Source organism: Falco naumanni, chromosome 1 (genome assembly GCF_017639655.2).
Source record: "Falco naumanni isolate bFalNau1 chromosome 1, bFalNau1.pat, whole genome shotgun sequence".
In the NCBI taxonomy this organism is placed as follows: Eukaryota; Metazoa; Chordata; class Aves; order Falconiformes; family Falconidae; genus Falco; species Falco naumanni.
Genome location: NC_054054.1, coordinates 100,764,769 through 100,786,005, shown reverse-complemented (window position 1 = coordinate 100,786,005; position 21,237 = coordinate 100,764,769). Strand labels below are relative to the sequence as shown.

General features: G+C 53.5%; 2 protein-coding genes and 2 non-coding genes across 4 annotated transcripts; 2 read left to right on the top strand and 2 right to left on the bottom strand.

The window, feature by feature from the left end:
- Positions 1 to 564: 564 nt before the first annotated feature.
- LOC121082765 (C-C motif chemokine 4-like) lies at positions 565 to 1,841 on the top strand. Its single transcript, XM_040582420.1, has 3 exons — positions 565 to 637; positions 1,170 to 1,281; positions 1,661 to 1,841. The coding sequence occupies exons 1-3, from the start codon at positions 565 to 567 to the stop codon at positions 1,746 to 1,748; spliced, it is 273 nt and encodes a 90-aa protein (XP_040438354.1). The 3' UTR covers positions 1,749 to 1,841.
- Positions 1,842 to 8,262: 6,421 nt separating this feature from the next.
- Positions 8,263 to 10,357, bottom strand: LOC121082764 (C-C motif chemokine 5-like). Its single transcript, XM_040582419.1, has 3 exons — positions 10,087 to 10,357; positions 9,495 to 9,606; positions 8,263 to 8,881 (listed from the first exon to the last, which is right to left on the bottom strand). The coding sequence occupies exons 1-3, from the start codon at positions 10,157 to 10,159 to the stop codon at positions 8,794 to 8,796; spliced, it is 273 nt and encodes a 90-aa protein (XP_040438353.1). The 5' UTR covers positions 10,160 to 10,357; the 3' UTR covers positions 8,263 to 8,793.
- Positions 10,358 to 14,650: 4,293 nt separating this feature from the next.
- TRNAE-CUC lies at positions 14,651 to 14,722 on the top strand. The gene has a single exon. It is a non-coding gene; the product is annotated as a tRNA-Glu (tRNA).
- A 380-nt stretch (positions 14,723 to 15,102) lies between these two features.
- TRNAS-UGA lies at positions 15,103 to 15,184 on the bottom strand. Its single transcript has one exon. It is a non-coding gene; the product is annotated as a tRNA-Ser (tRNA).
- Between the last annotated feature and the right edge of the window lie 6,053 nt (positions 15,185 to 21,237).

Sequence of the window (21,237 nt, the reverse complement as noted above, 5' to 3'; positions counted from 1 at the left end):
GCAGAGCCGGTGCAGGCAGAGCACTTTGGGTAGCGCAGAGCCCGCAGTCCGGCCACCTCTCAGCCCCACATGCTGCAGTTTAACAACCTTTAATAAACACCCTATACACAGCAGCACGAGCGTGCTTTGGACCTTGCCTGATTTTTTTTCCCCAGAGTTGCATAATCTTAGGCAAACATTGTGTCTTGCTATACAGACTCACAGGGAAAATCCCTGCTGTAGTTCAGATAAATAGTTTTCCTCTTTGTGGCCATGCCACTTGGCACATTTTAGTTTCCTTTTGATTTGCTAAAATCGAAAATGAATGCTGAGTAAGAGCTCAGCATACTTGGCTCCAATGTGAACTATATCCCATTCTTTCTGATTACCTTTTTCCCCCCTAATTCCCTTTGGCTATTTCATTTTCATGACATCCTCTGTCATCATTCTGGAATTTCCATTCGGGCTTCTCCTGACTGCCTCCAGGACTCTCTGTTAAAAGGGAGCTGAATCCATCTGCTGCAGTCTGAGCTGCATCTGCCAGAGCTCCTGGTCCTGCGCCGACTGCCCTCACCCAACGGGAAGATGAAGGTCTCTCCAGCCATTTTCGCTCTTCTCCTCATCACAGCCTCTTGCTCCCAAACTTTCTGTGGTCCAGGTGAGTCCTGCTTTTTTGTTTATGAAGGAAGGACAGATTTGAATCTGGCAGATAACTGGGAATTTTTCAGTATTTGTACCACTCTCCACTCTGCACTGAGATCAGCTATGTGTAGGAACCCCAGAATTAGAAAACCATCCATCCATCCATCCACCCATCCATCCATCCATCCATCCATCCATCCATCCATCCATCCATCCATCCATCCATCCGTCCCTTATCCATCCATCCATCCATCCTGCACCTGGAGTACTTATTCCTGGTTATAGTGTAGGGACTTTAGTCTCTGCCCTGGGGCTGGGGGAGGTGGGAAACAAAGCTCTGAGCAATGACTGGGTGGGAATGTCCCCCAGTACCTGACCGTACTGTTCCTGGCATTGGACTGGATGATCCCCAATGTCCATTTCATTCTTAATTATTCTCTTATTCCTCCCTCCCTTCCCTGCCAGCATGGCTCCCTGAGGTGATGGGCTGCTTGCTCCCAATGCACAGCCCAGCATGTGCTCACATGGTCTCTCCTTGCCTCCTCCAGCTGGATCTGACCTCCCAGTCTGCTGCTTCTCTTACACATCCCGCAAGCTCCCGCAGAAGCTCATCTTGCGTTATTATAGCACCAGCACCAGCTGCACCCTGCCGGCCATCGTGTAAGTACCAGAGCTGACTCCTGGGTGCAGACATGCTGGGGCGGTGTGGGGGCAGCCGTGGTGGGAGCTGCGTGGGAGAGTGACCGGCTCTGCAGGGTGGCTGTGGGCATAGGGGTCTGTGGGAACAGAGCAAGGGGAAAGGACTTACACAGAGACTGCCAGGGATGCTCTTGTGGGGACTCCCAGGGATGCTCCTGCAGGAGTCAAGGAGGCAGTGTGCGAAAAGGGATGGGAGTGAGGGAAGTCAAAGTGAGCCGCTGGTTTCAGCATCAGATTAGCACACAGGGGAGAACATTTTGCAACACCCCAAAGCTGGGATCCAGGGTCCCCTGGGATGCAGGTCTGAGCAGAGATCTAATGCCTCATCCCTGTTCCACAGGTTCATCACAAAGAAAGGCCGCCAGGTATGTGCAAATCCTAGTGACACCTGGGTTCAAAGTTACCTACAAAACTTGGACCAGAACTGAGCAGAGCAAGATGGCAAGCGTAGCGTTATCCTGAGCTCCTGCAACGGAGCAGGACACTAGGGCAGGAGGAGGTAGAAGAGCCCACGTCAGCTGCCGGCGGCCCTGGGGACTGCTGGAAGGGCACCGCGAGGCACCTCCTGCTGCGGTGCTGCTACTCGCCCTCAGCTTGCACTGACCAGTCTGCAACCTCATCCCTCTGCCCTGGCACCTCCGCCTGTGGCCTGGAAAGGCTCATGGGACTGTATCTCTATTGTTATATTATTTCAAATTATTTAAGAAGTTATCCTATGGGACAGGCATTACTTCTGTGGATAATAATGCTATTTATGAGAGGGTGGCTCAGAGTCTCAGTGTTGGATGATGGGTGGCTGTGGCTTTTGTGTGTGAAATCATGATTCTGGAGAATAAAGTATTTGGACAAAATCTCTTACTTTTTTCCTTTTATGTGCCTCTGAGTGGTGTTCACCAACACAGAGACGGAACTTCACCCTGATCCTATCTGCACACTCTGTATGACATGTGGTGATGGGAAATGGTTTGAGGCAAAACCATAACATTTCCATACTGCAGACATATGAACATTCTCTGACACCTCATTCCCCCACCACATACACCCCTGCCTCCCACATCTTTTAAAGAATTAGATGTGTTTGTACACACATATGGGCATTTTACATATAAGAATATGTTCTCCGCACACCACAGCATGTTCCATATGCTCTTTTGCTATGCCCAGGCCCACACGCTGCACCCCAAAGTTGTCCCTGGGCACACTGTGTGTGCAATAGGGTGGTGATAGGACATGTCACTGTAAGAGGTAAAATACCACCAGAGGTTTTGCAGGGGGAGAGCAGGGAGAGTGGTTCATGGTGGGATGGGAGGAAGCAGAGGGCATGGAGCTACCATGGTGCTGAGGCTGCCCTGGGAGCTGGCAGGTACCTGGGGCTCATCCACACTTGTGCCAAGGGTGCTGAAGCACAGATCAGGGCCAATTCCTGCCCATACCCACCCCTGCTAGCCATTTCTTTCAGCTAAGCGTCAGTGTTTCCTAGCATAGAGCCCACAGGCATCCACATGCACACTGTCAGCAGCCCTGCAGCTCCTCTCCTCATATGTGTCTGTTCCTCTGAGACATCACTGCATCTCTGCCTGCCAGCTGCCCTGTGCTGCTGGGTCCTGCCAAGCCCGGCAGTGCTGCCTGGAGAGGGGCAGGGACCCCAACTTTCTTTCTGACCCCCCTAATGGGGGTTGTTCCTCACTTTGCCACCTGTAAAACAAAGGGAAGGGTTCAGCTATGCCGCAGGGGCAAAACAGCCACCAGCAAACCTGCTGCAGTCATTCCCAGGATGCAGCTTTGCATGGGAACATGAATAGGAGGTAGCAGGTCTGAAGGGTAAAAGCACAGGGCTGGGCACAGCTGGCCCATCAGAATTGTGCTCAGCACTCCTTTGCTTCTGCACATGGAGAAGAAATGCTCCCAACAGCATGGTCACCCAGAGCTGGCCTGGCTTTGCAGCCATCCCATTCTTCTTCTTAATGCAAAAAAAGCCTTTCTGTTATTGTCTCATCTTCTTCCTGCAGCTATAGATCAGATTTGGCAACCCTGAGGCTGGGAAAACACCTTCATGTTGTCTCGTGATTTCCCTCTAGTCTTGTGTTTTCCAGGCTGGAAAGCTGGCTGCAGGAAGGCAAGCTCATGGGAAATCCAAGGAGTAGCATCCCAGCAAAGGGCAGGCTCAGCCCAGGTACCATTCTGTGTCCCAGGAGAGGGTGCTGGTGATGGGGGACCATGCAGAGGGCTCCAGCTCTGCATGGCTCCTGACCGCTCTGCTGGGAGGGTGATTTAGGAAAGGCACAGGCTCTCGCTCACCCCGCAGGGTCCCTGTGCTCTCCTGGCACGGTGTGGTGCTGGTGGAGAGGGTCAGATCAGGTCCAAGCAGGGACAAAGTGGGTCAGCATGTCTGCAAAAATCTTGTCCCACTCTAAGCCAGGGCTTACCATTGTCAGGGAGAGACAAAAATCTGCAGAGGGAGGTATCCCGAGCAGGGCTTCCCAGCTGTGCCATGAAACGTGGGAGCAGAGTGGCCACTGCGTGGTGGGGTGGATGGACAGGAGCTGCTGCCCATGGGTGGGCAGGTGAGGACCCCGGGAAGGGGGTGCTGGGGGTCTCCTCTAGCCCTGAGGGCATCCCGCCTGCATGCTCTGTCACCTTTAGTGCCGAGGAGCTGAGTTTGGTGCTGCAGAGGGAAACTGGTGCCTGATGTGGGGCTCCGTGTGCTGCGAGGGGGTGGAGGGTGGGTGTCGCGGTGAAAGAGAAGGCTGCAGGGGGTCTGAGGTTTGCCCCAGGCCCGGGTGCGGGGTCAGGCCGGGGAGGCTGCAGGACTCGGAGCTGCAGCTGGCTCTTCTCCGGACAGTCCCTGGCCTGGAGCCCGGGCTCGCGAGGGAATTTCCCTTTCCAGCCTTTCCAGTTTTGGTTTCCTTTCTGCAGCTCCAGCCGCAGCAGCCAAGCCAGCCCGCTCCCCGAGCCCCTTCCCCCCAGCCCACCCCGTCTGCCCCGGCAGGAGCCAGGCACGGTGCGGACAGGTCCCTCCGCACGGGACCGTGGCCACCCAGCCCAGGCTCCCGGGGTAAGAGCACAGGGGAAATCATGGCCCCAGGGGTCAACCGTGCTGCCAGCATCCTTCCCGCAGCCTGCTGCCAGCTCTGGGCAGGGGAGGGCAGCCAGCAGGGGACACCTGGACAAGCAGGAGAGCTGCCGTGGGGAGAGGTACTGCTGGATCCAGGGGATGCATCAGCTGCCCTTGATGGTCCTGTCTTGAGGCTTGGGGCAGCACCAGCCCTTTCTTGCCTGCTGCACAGAAATCTGCAAGAGATGGCTCAGCTGCCAGTCAGTCCCTGGCCCTGACATCCTTCTCCACGGACAGCTCAGCACTCCCTTTCCTGCAGGTTTCTTTGCTCTGCAAGCAGTTCAGGGGCATCTGTGCTGCAAAATGGGGTGCGAGTTGGGATGGCTGCAAGTGGGACATGGGCACAAACGATTATGGAGCCATGTATTGTGTCTCAAGACACAGGTCAGGACTCAGCAAGGCCAAGTGGTCCACCAGCCAGATCTGAACTGAAGGAATGAGAGTCCAGCAGAGAGGCAAGAGAAGCGTTCAGTTCCCCAATTGTCTGCTGGAAGGTGACCACCACCCAGCCATCAGGCTTCTCATGTGCTGACAGAGGTGGACAAAAGCCAAGGCCAGCTGCTCCCATGGGACTGGCAGGTTGACTCTGCTGGACCCCATGATCCAGGGGTATCCTGGTCCTCCTCCCTGCCTGCGGGAGCCAGCAGTGAGTTGAGGCAGAGCCAGGAGTCTGGCCCAGGGTCCTTCTCTGGTTTCTCAGCAGCTGCCCTTGGCTGGATGCCTCCACACCAGACAACGGTCGCAAAAAGGACATTCCCCAGCCCTGGTGTGACTCAGTATAGCTCCGTGGTGGTGCATCCCTTCCCCACCACAAAGGTTTCCTGGTCCTCCCCACTTCCCACCTTCATCACCAGGAAGGAAACATCAGGCCTGTGCTGACCCTGATGCCAGCTGGGTGAAGGCACTTCTGAGCATTTTGGGGGCACACTGAGATGGCCACCCCTGCCTGGTCCTCCAGAGCTCCAGCTCTGGCCCCAGGGAGCCCAGGGCCAGTCCCAGCTTCTTTCACTCTTCTTGCAAAGGAATGATTTTGATGTAGTGGACTGCTTGCCTCCTGCTTGTCACAGTCCTGTGGGCAGGGAAGTGGAACGTGTGGCCCCAACAGGGAGTCTGGGTCCCATCAGCCCACCTTGCCCAGCCTGGCTCTACAAAGGCACTGTGCCTCGGTTTCCCCATCTGTAAGCGAGGGATAGCAATGCTTAAAAGCTTTCTGTGAAGTGCTCAAAGAGCCATTGTATGAAAGCAAACCGCCACGAGCACTGTTTGACTACTCTCATGCTCAGGGAGACCTGTCTGATTTTATATCCCTCCCCTGCTTGCCTCCGCTGCCGGGCTGTGCCGCAGGGTCCCCCTTGCCTCCTGTCCCAGCGGGCTGTGCCACAGCTGCTTTGCAGGGATGCAGAACAGAACCTCATACCTCCCCCTCCCGCTGAGCTGCCTGCCCAGCCTGCAGAGCATTTGGGGTCCTTTGAGAGCTACTCAGGGTCATCTCTCTTCTGCCTTGAGGGAAAGGGCATTTCGGGTGTGCTGCTGCATATTAGCAGTTTTCAACCTTATTCTGTAGACGTGGTTTCACGCTGTCTTTAAGGGGTAAAGCTTTCTGCTCATAATGCCTGTCTCCATTGCTGAGCTTGGATATCGATGAACCTCCTCCCTGATGATGAAGGCTACCCCTTCCCACCCACCCCCAGCAGAGTGGTCCTTTTGGGACAACAAATCCTGCTGTCAACAGCCCAGAGCCCTGGATGCACAGGGGAAGGTGTGGGGAACCAGCCGTGGGCCTGCTGTGAGCCCCAGTTTGGGATGGAGCTGGGCCCTGGCTCCCTGTGGACCACACCGTCCCCCCTCTCCTCCTGCCAGGCCTTTTGTTCACTCTGCAAGGCTGCTGTCAGGGTGAGATGTGGGGCAGCACCCCGGGGCCTCAGCCCCTGTGCCTGTAAACCCCACTGACCCCACAAGGCTCTTCCCATCCCTAAGCACCGGGATACCTTCCTTTGCTGCATTGTCCCTCTCCCTCCCTTGCCCCTGTCCTCTGCTCCCAGCCTTCCAACTTCCCGCCTCTTCTTGCTGCATTTTCTTGATGCCCTGCTGACCTCTTCACCTCAGGGTGCCCTGCACCCAGCCCTCATCACCCACCTCCACTGCCCTACACCTTTCCTCCCCATCCCCAAGGACAGCCACCCTCTTCTACCTGGGGTTGTGCTGCCCTGTGCTCCATCACCAGGGATGTGGGACTCCCTCCATCCCTGGGACCCCTCCATCTCTCAGCACCCGGGCAGCATGCAGGCGTGTGCCCCGCTAGGATTCACGGACAAGATCTGTTCAGGTTATGGTACCAGCTCTTGGTGCACAGATGCCTCAGGGCTCTCTCCACTGCCTGCTCTCACTGCAGGGATGCTCTGCCAGCTCAGTTTGGCAGAGCAGGGTCCACCAGAGCTGCAAAGGCCCCTTTCTGACCCTGGCTTCATGGCTAGGGCAGCCCCCTCCTCTCTGAGGACCCTCATCCTGGGCACTGAGACCCTCCCCTGTGCCCTTGGGCTCTGTGAGGTTTCTGCACCCACACAGTCAGCTGCTCCTGGGAGTTGTCCCAGTCTGCAGAGAGCCCCAGGAGCAGCGGGTGAGAGCTGTGGCCTTGGCTCCTGCCAGAAACAGAGACTTTGAGACAGTTAATAAGGAACTGCAATAGGAAATGCTGGTTAATAAACAGGGAGACCTGCGGAGAGGTGGTGATGAGCAATGAGAGAAAAGGAGACAACCTGAACACTTGTGTGTTCAACATTCAACGACATGAACCCTGTGGCACCAGTGGGCTTGGGGGTGTTTTACAGACACCATAACTCACAGATTTGCTTGCCTCTAGTTATGGGGGTTCATTTGTTGCTAGCAGTGAGGGGGACCTGAGAAATTACTCCCAGGGGTGATGAATGGCTCATTTTGTGATGGAAGATGTCCTGGGAGGTGAAGAGCTGACATGCACAAGATGCCAGGTAGGGGTACTCTCAGCCAAGGGACAATACAAAAATTTCTGAGCTTTTGCTTCAGACAGCTCTGATGGAGACAGGCCAGTGAGCAAAGGTCCCCACGTCCTGCCAGCACAGCTTCAGTGGCAAGAAGGTCACACCCAGCAGTTTCATTCTCTGCCCACAAAGATATCAGCTAGTTTTAAATGCAAACCATAAGCTGATAAAGTGCTTTCGTCGATTTTACTTGGTGCAAAAGATCTCTTGTGATTTTTTAAAGGAAATTCAGGTTTCCTTCCCAAAGCAGCTGATGACCAGCAGATAATTGGTGCCTGTCCTTTGCAGTAACACACTAACAGAGCACCCAGAGCCGAGCACAGCTCAGGCTTCGTTCCCAGAAGAGCCTGTGCTGGGGACGTGGTCCTGGCTGGCCAGTTCCTGAGCCACCCTCCTTCCAGCCCACTGCAGAGATGTCGCTGTACCCCTACCTGCTGATTTCCAGACATCCCTTTGCCAAAGCCACAGTGGCAAATCCCGGGGATCCAGCTCCACCAGCTCCTGCCTTTGGCTACTAATATGACGGGGGGAAAGGGCTGGGGGAGAGGTCTGGCCCCGCAGCAGCGCAGAGGCTGGGAGGGAGCAGCCCTGGGGGTGCTGGGGTGGTGATGGGGCTGCTGCTGCAGTGCCGGGAGCAGGTTGCTGCAGAAGGAAGGTGCAGAAGGGAAGGTTTAAAGGACTAAGAGGGCCGAGGCATTTCCAACGCAGAACTTGGAGTTCTTCCTCTGCCTCTTGCAAAATGGGTGTAGCGGGGTCCCATCAGCCCTGTTTTCCCAGGCGGGAGGGGAACAACCTCTTCCAGAGCTGACACAGAGAGAAAAAAATCTTTATTCTTTGGCACCAGCAAGAGACAGAGTTTTGAGGACAAGGCTGAACGATGTGGTTCCACAATGAGCAGCCTGTAAGTAACCAGCATACCACTTCCTTCGCTCGCGACACAGATCTCAGGCAGAGCAGCTGGCTGGGAGGTCAGCTGGGTTTGCACAACAGCACCCGCACTTAATCCTGACACCGCTTCCCACAAATAGCCCTGGGGATAAAAAACCCTTCCCATTCTAGCAGTGTAGGCACAAGGAGGGGACAGTTTAGCCACATGTCACACAGCAGGCCATCCCAAGATGGGTCTGCAAGGCCAGGAGGTCCCCAGCATCACAGCTGCCCATATGGGTGGCTAAGTTATCGTGGATACATGACATATTTGCAAGACAAAAGGAACTTCAGGGTTCCCAAGGTGGCTCAGCAGGTCCTGGTGCTCAGCAGCAGGATTTCTAGGTCTGTGCCAAGACTGCTGGATGGTATCGCAGGACTTCTCCAGGGCATAGACCTCTCAGCTCCCAGCACTCACTGCAGCTCCAGGGCGTTCACGTATTCCTTCACCCACTTGGCATCAGGGTTAGCACAGACCTCCCGGTCCTTCCTGGTGATGAACCTGTCAAGTCAGGCAGGGAGGTGTTACAGTCCCCGAGGGGGACAGGGACATGAGGACCTTGGGTCACCTTGGGCACATGCCCTGTGGTCAGGGCTAGGTCCCAAGGAGGTCACCTCCCCTCCAGGCTTCCCTCCCACAAACCCCCAAGCATTAGGGGGCTGCAGAGACTGCTGGAACCCAGAGAGCAATGAGAGATCAAGGTCCCCTGGGAGACCCTCCCCATGCTCAGAGGTTCCTGGCCATGTTCAGTGCAGAGGTGACCCTGGAAGCAGCGCGTGGGTGGCTGGCACATCAGGTGCAAGTCTTGCAGGTGGCACATTATGTGCATTGTACTCATCACCTTTGGGGGGTCCTGCTGGCCACACAGAGACCTCCACGCACTTTATTCCCAGCACTAGGGTGGTTCAAGGAGACCAAGGAGACCACTTATTTTTCAGCTGGGAAGGATGAGTGTTCACCTGCTGCACATGGGACCTGCGGTAGCTGTCCCCTTCCCTTGCTCCAGGTATGGTTGCTCACAGCACTGTACTCTTGGCCCCACTGGACATGAAGTGAAGAACCCAAAGGCTGGCAAAGCCTTTCCTCAGAGCCCAGCGCAGGAGCTGGTACTTACACAACTGCTGGCTGTGAGCACTTGCTGCTGGTGTAGAAATAATCCTTCACATGACTCTGGGGCAGCTTTCGTAAGGTGTAGCTGAAGCAACACACAGTTGTGTCAGCCCCAACTGGAAGAGATCATGAAAACCAGCATGAGTCTGTCACTCAATGAACTGCACATTCCCCAGCTGAGAGCATGGGCAAGCATCCCCTTAATCAGCTGTGGAGCCCTCTTCTCTTCCTCTTTCCCCAGAAAGTTAGCAAGAAATTGCTGTAAACACCAAAGCTTAATTAAAATCGTTGCTAGGATTGCTTGTTACATGTTTTGCAATCACATCCAATGATAAAAACTCCTTCAGTCACCCTGGGGCCACTCTTAAAGCCCAGCAACAAAATCAGGGGAGATGAATCCTGAAAACTTTGATACTTATCATTAAAACTCATCTTGAAGATAAAAGGATGCTAGAAAGGAAGATTTAGTCCCAAGAAAGCAGAACTCACACAGGCTTCCAACCTTTGCAGCTAACTTCTTCCAGCTCTGCTTCAAAATTACTGCCAGTCAGAGCAAAAGTCCACCCCAAGAGAGCAGAGAAAGATGCTGTACTCACATGGAGCAGGAGAGGCCTGAGAAAAGAGGGCAGCAACAAGGATGCTGGAGAGGCACACTGTGGAGGCGTTCATTATGGGCAGAGATGAGCTGCAAGGGCAGAGGCAGGACCAGAGCAGATTCCTCCTCTGTCTGATGCAGGGTGCAAGCCCAGTTCTTGCTTTTTATAGGTAGGGTGGACAGCCACACCAGTCCGATTTCAAGGCAAAGACTTGGAGTTTCCAAAACTTAATGGAGCTGATGTCACGGCACCTTTGCCTCACAAAAAAAAAAACCAACCAAACAACAGCAAAAAAAAAAAAAAAAACAGAAAAAGGGAAGTAACAGGTCTAGGAAATACCAGAATAGCCTTTGTGTGAGGTGAGGTAAGGCTGAGCGAGTCTGCACCCATGAAGGCTATGCTGACCAAGACAGGATATGAAACCACTCTTGAGGTGCAGGTTCACGCTTAGATTCACCAGCATGACACCAATAGTCATCAAACTCCTCTCAGCATCCTTCCCAAAGGACCAGGAGGACCTCAGCTCAGTCTCCTTTTCAACGACCCAGACATTGAGGACAAAGGTGCTCAGACCCTCAACCCTCAAAACGGCTTGGGGACAGTGCAGGTCCAGGGGAGGTCCTTGCTGCTGTGACTGGGTCTGGGACATGCACAGGGTGGATGCGGGGGGGCAACGTGGGCAGCATGGGCAGCAGGCACGGTCTGAGCTCTACTGCCTGTGCAGGCAGCAAGGATCACCCAGCACCCTAGAGACTGCTTGTAGGTCTGGGCTGGCAGTCTTAGCACCATAGAACACAAAGTCCTCAACTTCAACAAACAAAAGTTGTACTTCCACTATGGAGCTCGGGACCTCCAAACCCCTCCTAACACACCGCAGCATCAGCCGGTAAGGGGAGGGCTTGCCTGAGAAGCCCGACTGAAGGTCTGACTCTACAAATACTGTTTTCTCCCAGAGCCAAGGGAGAAACACAAGTGCCAGCATGGGTTTCGTACAAGGTGGGATGGAGAAGGCAGAGTGGGGGGTTCCCCTGGCTGGGGATGTGAGAGACCAGCTCTCGTGCAAATGCGTAGCCCCGTGCCCTTGTGCACACTCACAGTCACGGGGCTCATGTTGTGGTCTGCCCAGAGACCCCAGTGCTGCCCCTGCCATGAGGCGATGGGCTCCCCAGGATACCCGCCCAAGGAGCATTTCCCCTTTTTCCAGCTCCCTTTTTTCTGCAACAGGCACCAAATTTGCCAGCTCACAGCCTGTGGTTTCTCTGGGTATTTTCATGCCTGGCTCCCAGCGACAACTGCTGTTCACGAGGCACCACGGGCTCATTTCCCTGGGATTTCCTCGCTGCCCCACAGTCCCAGTAATGCAGCGGGGACCCCAGGGCAGTGCTGCTCTGCTCCCACTCTCCTTCCCCCACTACACACACCGCATGGGTCTGCATGGGGCTCTTGGAGACCTCCTTGTGCCTGGGTGTATTGGAGCTGTCTCCCCACAGTGTCCTCTTCACCGCAACGTCCCCACAGGAGGTGGTGGGGAATGGTCCATGGCTTTCCCAGCTCATTCTCCCAGGAGTCACCCTCATGGGGCTGGGTGTGGTGGTGTCCTGGGGACCCTGAGGACTCCTGCCTTCCAAAGCATGTGAAGGACCAGGGACTGAACCAAGTGACTGACACCATGAGATTTTCACAAACACGTGATGGTGGCATTTTGGGGCAGCACAGCAGCATGCTAGCTAGTACTTGGGCTTTGTAAGGGACAAAAATCTCAGCTGGAATTTGCCAAGGGACATCCCACTCTCAGAGGTGGGGAGAGTGATTATTCATTGCTACTCCTGTATTGCATGTATCCCAGCATTGCAATTAGCCTATTGTTCTGGCTAGTTTGTGTATGTGTTGCTCATGCCCCATACCCATGTAGGAGTGTAAAGCAAGGCCATGTGTCTCAGCCTCATCTCCTTGCTACAACAGCAATTGCATTTTCTACTGAGCCTTGACCTGTCCCTGCTGCCCCAAGGCTGATCCTGGGGCCGGGACTTCTCTTTTGAGGGAGGAGTGCCTGTAGAAAGTAAGTTTTTATATCCCAACCACCTGCCTTGCCCCATGCCCCTGCACACTCCTGGGCTCCAACACAGCTCCTGGGCTGCATCGCTTCCTTGTTGCAGTTTGTGGGGTGGCAGTCACCCCTCTCCCCTTTGTCTGCCAACACAGACAGAGACCATCTTGCTATGGGACATGCAAGTGAACCTGTTTTGGTGTGCCCAGATCTGCTGACAGAGGAAGGAACTGTTACGATCTATGACAGAATATCTGACAGGTCTAGATAGAGATCTGAGAAACCGCAGAGATATACTGACGCTTCCCCAACCGCAAGGCTGCCAGAGCTCATGCTCCGCTAGAGCTTGTAGGGGCAACTGAAACCATGACATCTGCATATCTTTCTGAAAGCCTCAGCCCAGCACAGTGCTCTCTTGCCCTCACCCAACATGCCCGGCCTTGCCCCTCGCTTGGTGGGTTTGGCCCTGTGCAGGGGTTTGGAGGTGTATTCTGCAGCCCTGACCATCACAGCACAGATGCCAGAGTGTTGGAAAGATGCCAGGCCGTTCATCGTGGCTCCATCCTTGCTCCATGGTGACACTCCTCCCCGCTCTCCTTCCTCCTCGTCCTACTCTGCAGTGCTCCAAAGCCACCTGCTGCCTCCCTTTGCCTTCTCCTGCTCCCTGCAGTGCAGCTCCTCAGGGAGAGGTGGTAGCCAAGGCAGCAGCCAGCGGCTGGGATCCACCAGGCATTGCAGAGAAACCTGGGCAGAGCTGGGGGCACTGTGGGGACAGGGGAGCTGGATGCCACATGTCCCACTGCAATCCCTTGGAAGGGTTGCAAGGGGCACCATGCTGGGCTTTGGCTTCAGATGGAAGGGGAGTTGCACTGGCCATTTTTGGGAGCTGTGTGGGAGAAGACAAGCCACAAGGTGGTTTCATCACTGTGTGCACTGGCCCCTGCAAGTCAGAGATATTTTTCTCTCTGTCCATTTACTTCCCCTCCCAACCACACACGAGCATCCAAGGAGCGCCAGGCCCTCTGCTGTCTTCTGTGGGAAATGTTCCTGGAGCCTTTTCGTTCACGTCCACCTCAGTCGTGGCTCATCCACCTGCTGAGAAGCCCTGCAGTGCTTTCTCCTGCCCCCCAAGTGCAGGGCTGGGGCTCCGTTCCCTGCGCGCAGCCTGGGCAGGCGGGGCTCCTGCACAGGGCACCCCCCGGGTGCCATCCCGTGTCACTGCTCGGTCCCCTCAGGCCTGAACCCTGCTGTGCTGGGTGCTGCAGGGGCAGGTGACACTTGTACTGTCATGAGCCCTGGGCTCTCCCTGGGGCTCTTTGCCCTGGGCAGGGGTGCAGGGCTCTGCAGTGCCCTGTTGTGCTGCCCATGCTGGTAGCAAACACCTGCAGCACGGGGCGGGGGGGGGCACACATTTCAATCCCCTCTCCATCTTTCTATTCAGCAGAAAGCCTCCTTTCTAGGAGGCGAGTGTAGGTGGTAGAGGAGAACTCTGCTTTTGTTTTTGACCCAGCCTGACTTAGCCTCTTTTTTATTTTTTTTTTTTTAATACAATTTTTTATTAAGTGAAATGTATTCTTACGTCTTATTTTCTTAAGTGAAATGTATGGGGCCAAGGACCCAGGCTATATGTAGCAGGCAGGACAAGGGTGGGGGGATCACTGCGGCAGGATGCCCAGGCAACACCAGTGCATCGCTGCCACCCAGCCCCTCCGGCAGCACAACCACCCCGCACGCTGCTAACGAGAGCCGCTTCCTTCTGCAGGGCAAACAAAGACAAAAGTCTCTGCCCCCTCAGAAAGACCCTCTGGAAACTGGGATCACCTGATCTGCACTCCAGATGAAGTCTCAAAAGATGGCCCCGACTGGCTATTTTCCCTTAGGAAAACAAGATGCAAACATCACTGTAAAACCAGTAGGACCAGGGACTCCAGACACACTCCCTCTGCCAGCACAAGGTCTCAGACCCCTGTTTCCCCCGAACAGGGAGGGCTCCGCTGGCAACCATCAGCCTGTACCTGCTCTGTCCTGCTTCTCCTGAGGTGACTACAGGGAAATCCTGGCTGTGCAGTGGGAGTCAGCGTTGTTGTGTCCATGGAACTGGATCACCTGTGCCCAATGCAATGTGTGTCACGAGAGCCTGGCAATGTACAGCAGCACAAATGGGGTCCGTGCTCCACCATCAGCAGGACTGAACCTCCCTGGTGAACTCCCAGAGGACTGCCAAGTCTTTTATTGAACCATTGGCCATCATTGCCTTCCCCAAATCTGCCTTTGGCAGTGAGCAGAGTCCTGGCATAGCCACCCACTGCTTCCCAGGTCTGGCAGGGATGGGGTCCTCTTGCAGATAGTCTTCCCAATGACACAGCTCTTGAAAGCAGCAGATATCCCTGCAAAGTCCCCTGGAAAGGCTGTGGCATCCACCCCACCTGGTCATCTTCTTGGGCTGAAGGAAAGTGCTCTGCCGTGTCAGGGCTTGGTTGGTGACCATCAACCAGGTCCACAACCACCACCACCTTGTCCCTGGTGGTCTAGTGGTCAGGATTCGGCACTCTCACTGCCGCGGCCTGGGTTCGATTCCCAGCCAGGGAAGGGGGGTCCTGCAGCCACTGCAGGTCTCAGCCTTTTCCTGGGTGGCTGCGCTGCTCTTGAGGTTCAGTGTGGTGGGGCTGGGTCAGGATTGGAATTTTGGGGGGTGACACCAGCCTCCTGTCCCCTCAATGCCATCAGGCTGTGCCCCCCAGCAGAAAAATACCCCAGGAGGGCAGCCATGCGTGAGGGGCTGTAGGGAGCAGGTGACCATGCTGTGTAGGGTGGGCATGCTACCGCAGGAGTTCTTGTGAAGAGGAGAGGTGCAGGGCTCTGGGCCCTCTGAGCCCTCTCCTAAAGGTAAGGAGAGGGGTCCCTGGGCCGGGGGACAGTGCCAGGTCTGTCCTGGGGACAGGAGGGTGGGGGCTGCCAGTAAAAGCTCCCGCTGTGAGCAGGACTTGAACCTGCACAGGGAAACCCCATTGGATTTCAAGTCCAACGCCTTCACCGCTCGGCCATCACAGCAGCTTGCACAGTGTCTGCAGGAGCCCGTGGTTGTCACTCTGCCCCAGGGGACAGATGAGGACCTGATCTCACCCTGCACGTGGGTTCTGCCATCCTGGTCCCCACTGCATACCCAGCACGGGTGCTGCTGTCCCTGCTGCCACCTGCCCTGCACAGAGCTGAGGCTGATATGGGAATCAGCATCCCAGCGGTGCTGGGAAAGGGAGCTAGGCATCAATCACAAAACCAGTGGTGGTGACATGGGAAATGGATGTGGTGGGAGCTTCATCTCCCATCTCATCTCCTCGTATCCAACAGGAAACTTGCCCTTGGACAACCATTCCCAACCTCCTTTGCTGGTCTGGGAACATCCCAGTCTCCTCCACCCCCCTCTTCCCCCAGTACACATACATTTGCCTCTGTAAAAGAGGTCCAGCCTTCGCTGGCTGAGGCAGTGTGTCACACAGAGCAGGCAGCGCTTGTCCTGTAGCTGGCAGGGTGACATTGCAGACTCGTGTGGGTTTCACCTGGTTGCTGCCTGCCTTTTGGCTTTTGGAAGAGGCAAACTGGAGAAAAGAAGAAAAGGTGACTGTCAAGAGGAAATCCTTGCTGAGCAAGGTCTGGTGGTGACCTTGGCCTCTCCTTTGGAGCACAAATATCCTATCTGAGGACAGTCCTAGAAACACTTGCCTGTCCCTGGTTTGGGTGGGAGCTGGCTCTGCGACCTCATGCTGAAATATCCAAAGCCCTCTCTGGCTTCCCAGAGTTATGCCAAGAGCTGTGCAAGTGTCACTGGCACCCTACCACTCTCCCATGGGGATAAGCAGGGAGAAGTTCGGCTGGAAACCTCACCTTGTAGGAACTGCTCCTCCATGCTCAGCTCTGAGCCCCAAAGAGGGTCTGTCTGTACTGCTCCCCTCCCTGGCCTCTGCTTTGCTGGGTGGTTTGATTTCCCTCCTCCACTGGCCAGGGAGGAGCATAGTCCTGACACTGAGTCAGGCTTGGCACAGTCCCGCAGGCGTGGATGGATGCCCAGACACTGGTGGCCACCCGCTCAGATGCACCCATGCGTTGGAAACCAGGTGCTCAAACCGGCTCCATCACTGGACAGATGAAAGAGTGCATAGAGCAAGGCCAGAAAGTGTGATAAAATGGGTAAGTGGGGGGAATACTGACTTTGGACAATTATGGAGACACTCAGGAGAAAGGTGAAGCTTAAATTCATCCCTTTCATTTATCCCAGTTTCCTTCCCCCTCCTCTATGTGCCATGTTCATGTTCGGGGCCGTGAGATACATTCCCTGAATCTCCTAGTGGGCCTGTGGAGTTCAGGTCAGGGTATGGCACAAGAGTGGAGACCCTTCAGAGCTGGAAAGCCACTAGCATCCTGGTGGGCACAGTTACTGAAGCTGAGGTTTATGGTGTGCAGTGAGCTCTTTCTCCTTACTGCTTCTGAGGATGAAGTACTGTGCATTCGATATCCAAAGAGGTCTGTTGAGGTGAGGTTTCATTTCAGCGTAAGGATTTGAACATCCTTCAGATGGCAGAGGAACCCAGAGGGACCAAGCCAGAGCAGGTAGACCTGCACATTACCAGAGCCCCAAAGGAGGGGTCTGCAGGGGTCCACAGTGCGTATGGAAAGGACAAGGGGGTCCAGAAACCCAGTGGAGGGACCTGGAGAGGACCAGAGCAGTAGCAGAGGGACCTGGAGAGCAGTGGTACCCTAACAGAGGACCTTGGAGGGGACCAGAGCCTGAAAGAGAGGACTGAAGGGGTTAAGGAGGGCAAAATACATGATCTGGATGTGACACTGTGCTCGCCCCGACAACCTGAGCTTTATTTCCTGTAACCCTGCTCAAGTGATAACCACCAGCGGCAGTCCTAATGGACGTGTCTGGTCCTGGTGGCTGCACCTGACTCCAGATGGATTTGGGGGAGACAGATAACAACACAACAGCCAAGGGCTAATCTAAGCAACATGCCCACCTAACCACAGCGCTAACCATGGTCCGACTCAAGGCAAGTTTGGAAGAAGCTAACATCTGTAGTCAGTATGCAAATATGACTATGAGTCAGTTATCTTACCGTGTAAACAGTGGACAGCACGGGGTGCATTGAGCTCTCCTACATGATAGCAAGCTGCACAACTTGAGTAGGGATGCCTTTCAAGGTTATCCCTTGAGGATTAGAGAACCCTTATCATGTCAGATACTCAGTAAGTGAATTGGGAATAAGAGCACTGAAGCTTTGAAATCTTAGCTAAGTGATATAAAGGATTGACTGTGCATATATCATCCTTTAGACATAAACTGCTGACCAAGTCTGGGACTAGGAGTGGCCAGCTGCATCTAGACTGCTCCCTGTGAAGGAGTTTAGAGCACAAGGGTGTCCATTCTGAACCTCAGGACTCAACAAGAGGGTCTCCCTGACAATTTTGTCCGACCCTGTCCTCTATGAGGTAAATACTCAAGCATATCTTGCCACTGAATCTTGTTAAATCACTGTCACATTTACCATTGAATTTTGTTAACTCACTGTCTTATATCAATAAAATATATTGTTGCTTCTTTCTTGAGAATGAAGTGCATGACTCCACGTGCAGCACTGGAGAGCTCCAAGGTCCCAGACAGAAGGGTCTGGAGACCAGAGGAGACCGAATGCCCCAACTGGTTCTTGCAGCTGGGCTGGACTCAGACTGTCATTGCACTGGCCAGAATTCCCACAGTATTTCTCACAGTTCGTCTTTCTTTGTTGACCTTTTTTCTTGTCTAATCTTGTGTCATTGGCAGTGAGCACCTATTTTCATCTACAATTCTTGTGGTATTTGCAGACAAAACAATCTTGCCTAGTAGAAAGAACAGGATGTATTTATAGGAAAGTCTGAGTTCAAAAGAGAACTTACAGCTCTTTCCCTGTAATAAATGGCACTTTTCATATTATGCAATATAAAAAACCACAAGGTCTTTCACGAGGCAGAACTTATTCTTCCTCAAAGAAATGTTCAGGCTCTGCTTCTACTTGCAAGTTTTCACTTTTTAATCTTCCAACTTCCAGAAAAAAGCGACTGCCTTGGTCGAGTACTGGCTTTGCTGAACCAGCCCACAGTGGTCACCATTCACTGCTGTGTCCCATTGCCTGATGTAATGTTGAAAACACTTTGTCTTGACCATAAAACAGTGCTTAACCATCTCACTGGTTGTGATATGATGGCCTATGATGACCAAGAGGAGACTACTGCTTGTGCATTGTGAATATCAATGAACCCCTTCAAGTTCTGTCCTTACAGACACTCCTTCACATGGTTAGTCATTGAATCAAACCACAGAATCTGTGATGATTTTTACATCTATTCATGTATTCAGCCTCTCTAGAAATTAAGCTGTAGTCCAGGGAAAAGAGTCCACTGCAGTGAATGACTCCCATGTCTCCTGTCTGGTATGGCACAATGAAAACTACAGTGAGTACCTAAAGCTTCTTCGACTCTCGCTTTGTTTAAATGAATCTCTGGAGCTTTTGAAGTCATGTATTCTCTCCGTGGCTTTCTAGTGGTTTGACAACTGCTTCTGCTTGGGTGTATGGGTGCCTTCTGTCCCACATTTCCAGATAAGATGGGAGCTGGTTCAAGAGCAGGAAGTAACATCAGATGGAAAAATGGAGAAACCGTCCTCCTGTTTGGCATGAGCATCAGCTGAGGCCTCCTTTCTAGACCTGCCAACCCTATCTCCAGAGAAGCCATCTCCCACTCTCCAGTCTGAGCGTCACAGTCTGAAAGAAAAGTGGAACGGATGGAAGGAGGGTTTTACTAAGGGATGGAGCAGCAAGAAGTTTGGTTCATGAGGAGGAGCTGAAGGTTTTCTTCATGGAAAGGGAGTTTGGTCCATGGGACAGGAAATAAGAGACCAGCCCATGGGGAAGGAGAGCTGTTGTTCATAGGGAAGAAGTGTGCTAGCTGCTGCTCAGGACAGGAGTCGTGTTTGGGCCTTGCAAGCTGAGTTCTTTCCATGGAGGGATGTGCAGTTGACTGTTCTGGTAGGCGTGGGGGGTCCTACCACTGTGCTAGAAAGTCACAGATGGCCTTCCACAGCTGTCCTGCCCTGGGAACTGTGCCTACTGCTTGGAGCAGAATTAGTCTGAAAGCCCTACCTTGATGAGTTGGCATAGCCCCCACCACCAGTGGGACCACCAGCAGTGCTCCAGGTGGCTGCAGCAGCAAGAGTGCTCGGGCTGTCCCACATAGAGCCTGAGGAGGCCACCAATGGTCACCCCAAGTGTGTCTTTCCTGGAAAGAGGCACAGAGCAGTCTGTACTCACCGATGCCAGTTTCCAGTCTGTTTGTTGGGCTCACCTATTTCTGCATGGCAGACAGAGCCACGGTGCCCTTGCCCGGAGTACCTAGTTGTGGCTATGAAGTAGTTTGTGTGGCTGATGGGGGGCTGCACTAAGAAGGCTCCATAGCCTTGGGTGTTGATGAGTGGTGAGTTCAGTGGTGAGTGAAGGAGGACTTCAAAGAGGGAATAATCTCATCGTGCAGCTGGAGAACCCCCTGAAGCGAACAGCTCAGTGATGCTAGAAAGACCTGTGGTGCCACCTCTTGAGCATCCCTTGTGTTGCTGTCACTCCCACACCAACGCAGAGAGAAGAGTCAGGCCTGAGCTAACTGCCATAAGCACGGGGCCCTCAAGCACATGTGCAGCTGCTACAGGGTGGGTGCCAGCTCCTGCTGGGGGACTGAGGGTTGTTTCTCAGCCACCCTCACCAGTTACCACCCCAGGCCGGAGAGTGACGCCCTCCTGGTGTGCCAGTTCCCCTTCTCCAGAGCTGCTAGCTGATGGGGGTAGATTGGTCAAACCATGGGTAGAAGGAAAGTGCTCTGGGTGGGAGAGCTACAGCTCTGTAGTATGATGAAGTAAGGAGGAAATAATGTCTTAGCCCACCGCTGCTCAGTTTTTCATGGGCTTTCAACCCACAATGCTGCTCTGGGCTTGGGCCCTAATGTGTTTCCCAGAGAGCATCCAGCAGCGAGCCTGTATCCAGACCCTGGACGTACCCTTCGGTCCGTAAGAACTATTCCAGAAAGCTGGACTATGGGCTGTGCAGAGAATTCTCACCACCAGCTTTCCCCTGTGCTCCACCTTCTGAAACTCCCCTGCTGCCCAGAGGCTGTATCTGGCCTCGAGCACAGAACCAGATGCCCTCTCCATAGGGAGTTAATGTTACTTTTTGGTGCTGCAGCCTTCATATTTTTAAAGCTGGACAAACTGCCTGAACTGCCGGGGACTTTTCCTTCTCTACTTGCCCTACAATTTCTGCGCTGCAAATCGATCACTTCTTACTTCTTTCTGTTTTAACCTGCTTACTCTATCCCTTTACAAGCTCTGTCCTTCTCTTGGAGCAGAAGATGCACTGGATACAGTTTTGTAACCCTGCAGTGGTTCTTCCATGCCACTGTGCCCTGGACAAGGATGGGCTTGGCTTGTACCGGCTGTTGGTTCTCAGTAGGATGTAAACAAACCCGCAGTCCGAAATACAAGAAAAATATGCCATTGGCAGATGAAGAAGGAGCTTTGTATGTTTGAAGTTGTACCTAAATTAAGTTCTTAATTGCTGTTAACCTTGAGACATCATGGTTCACACCTGTGTTCTACTAGCATAAATGTGTCTGTGTCATGAAAATGAGTTGCTGAAAGATCTTGCAGGAAAATCAGAGGTGAGGATGTTGATTTTTACTGTTAGGATGGGAAATAAGGAACGTAATAATGAGATCTTTCTTTTTTGTGTTGCTTAAGTTTAATGATGTTGCTGTACCTAATACCTAATCACACGTTTAGCAGACAGTGGTCACATATCTACAGGTTGCTGGTTTTACACCAGGATTTACAGGTGAAGATCTGCAGCCTGAATAGTGATACCGACAAGTGATGTTAATAATACCAAGAGCCTGAAAGAGAAGAAATATGTAGTTTCTAAATACCCAAGACAGAGAAGAGCTGATCGAGGAATCTGCTGCTTGGTCGGCTAATTAACGGATAATTAATGCCCTGGCTGCCCAGATGTCTTGTATGCTTTGCTGAATGA

Excerpts from the sequence above, each read along its gene's own strand:
- LOC121082765 (XM_040582420.1), top strand. The coding sequence starts at position 565 with ATGAAGGTCTCTCCAGCCATTTTCGCTCTTCTCCTCATCACAGCCTCT. Across the intron at positions 638-1,169 it reads CCAAACTTTCTGTGGTCCAG|CTGGATCTGACCTCCCAGTC; the intron begins GTGAGTCCTGCT and ends TGCCTCCTCCAG. Across the intron at positions 1,282-1,660 it reads TGCACCCTGCCGGCCATCGT|GTTCATCACAAAGAAAGGCC; the intron begins GTAAGTACCAGA and ends CCTGTTCCACAG.
- LOC121082764 (XM_040582419.1), bottom strand. The coding sequence starts at position 10,159 with ATGAACGCCTCCACAGTGTGCCTCTCCAGCATCCTTGTTGCTGCCCTC. Across the intron at positions 9,607-10,086 it reads TCAGGCCTCTCCTGCTCCAT|TTGGGGCTGACACAACTGTG; the intron begins GTGAGTACAGCA and ends GATCTCTTCCAG. Across the intron at positions 8,882-9,494 it reads TGCTCACAGCCAGCAGTTGT|GTTCATCACCAGGAAGGACC; the intron begins GTAAGTACCAGC and ends CTGACTTGACAG.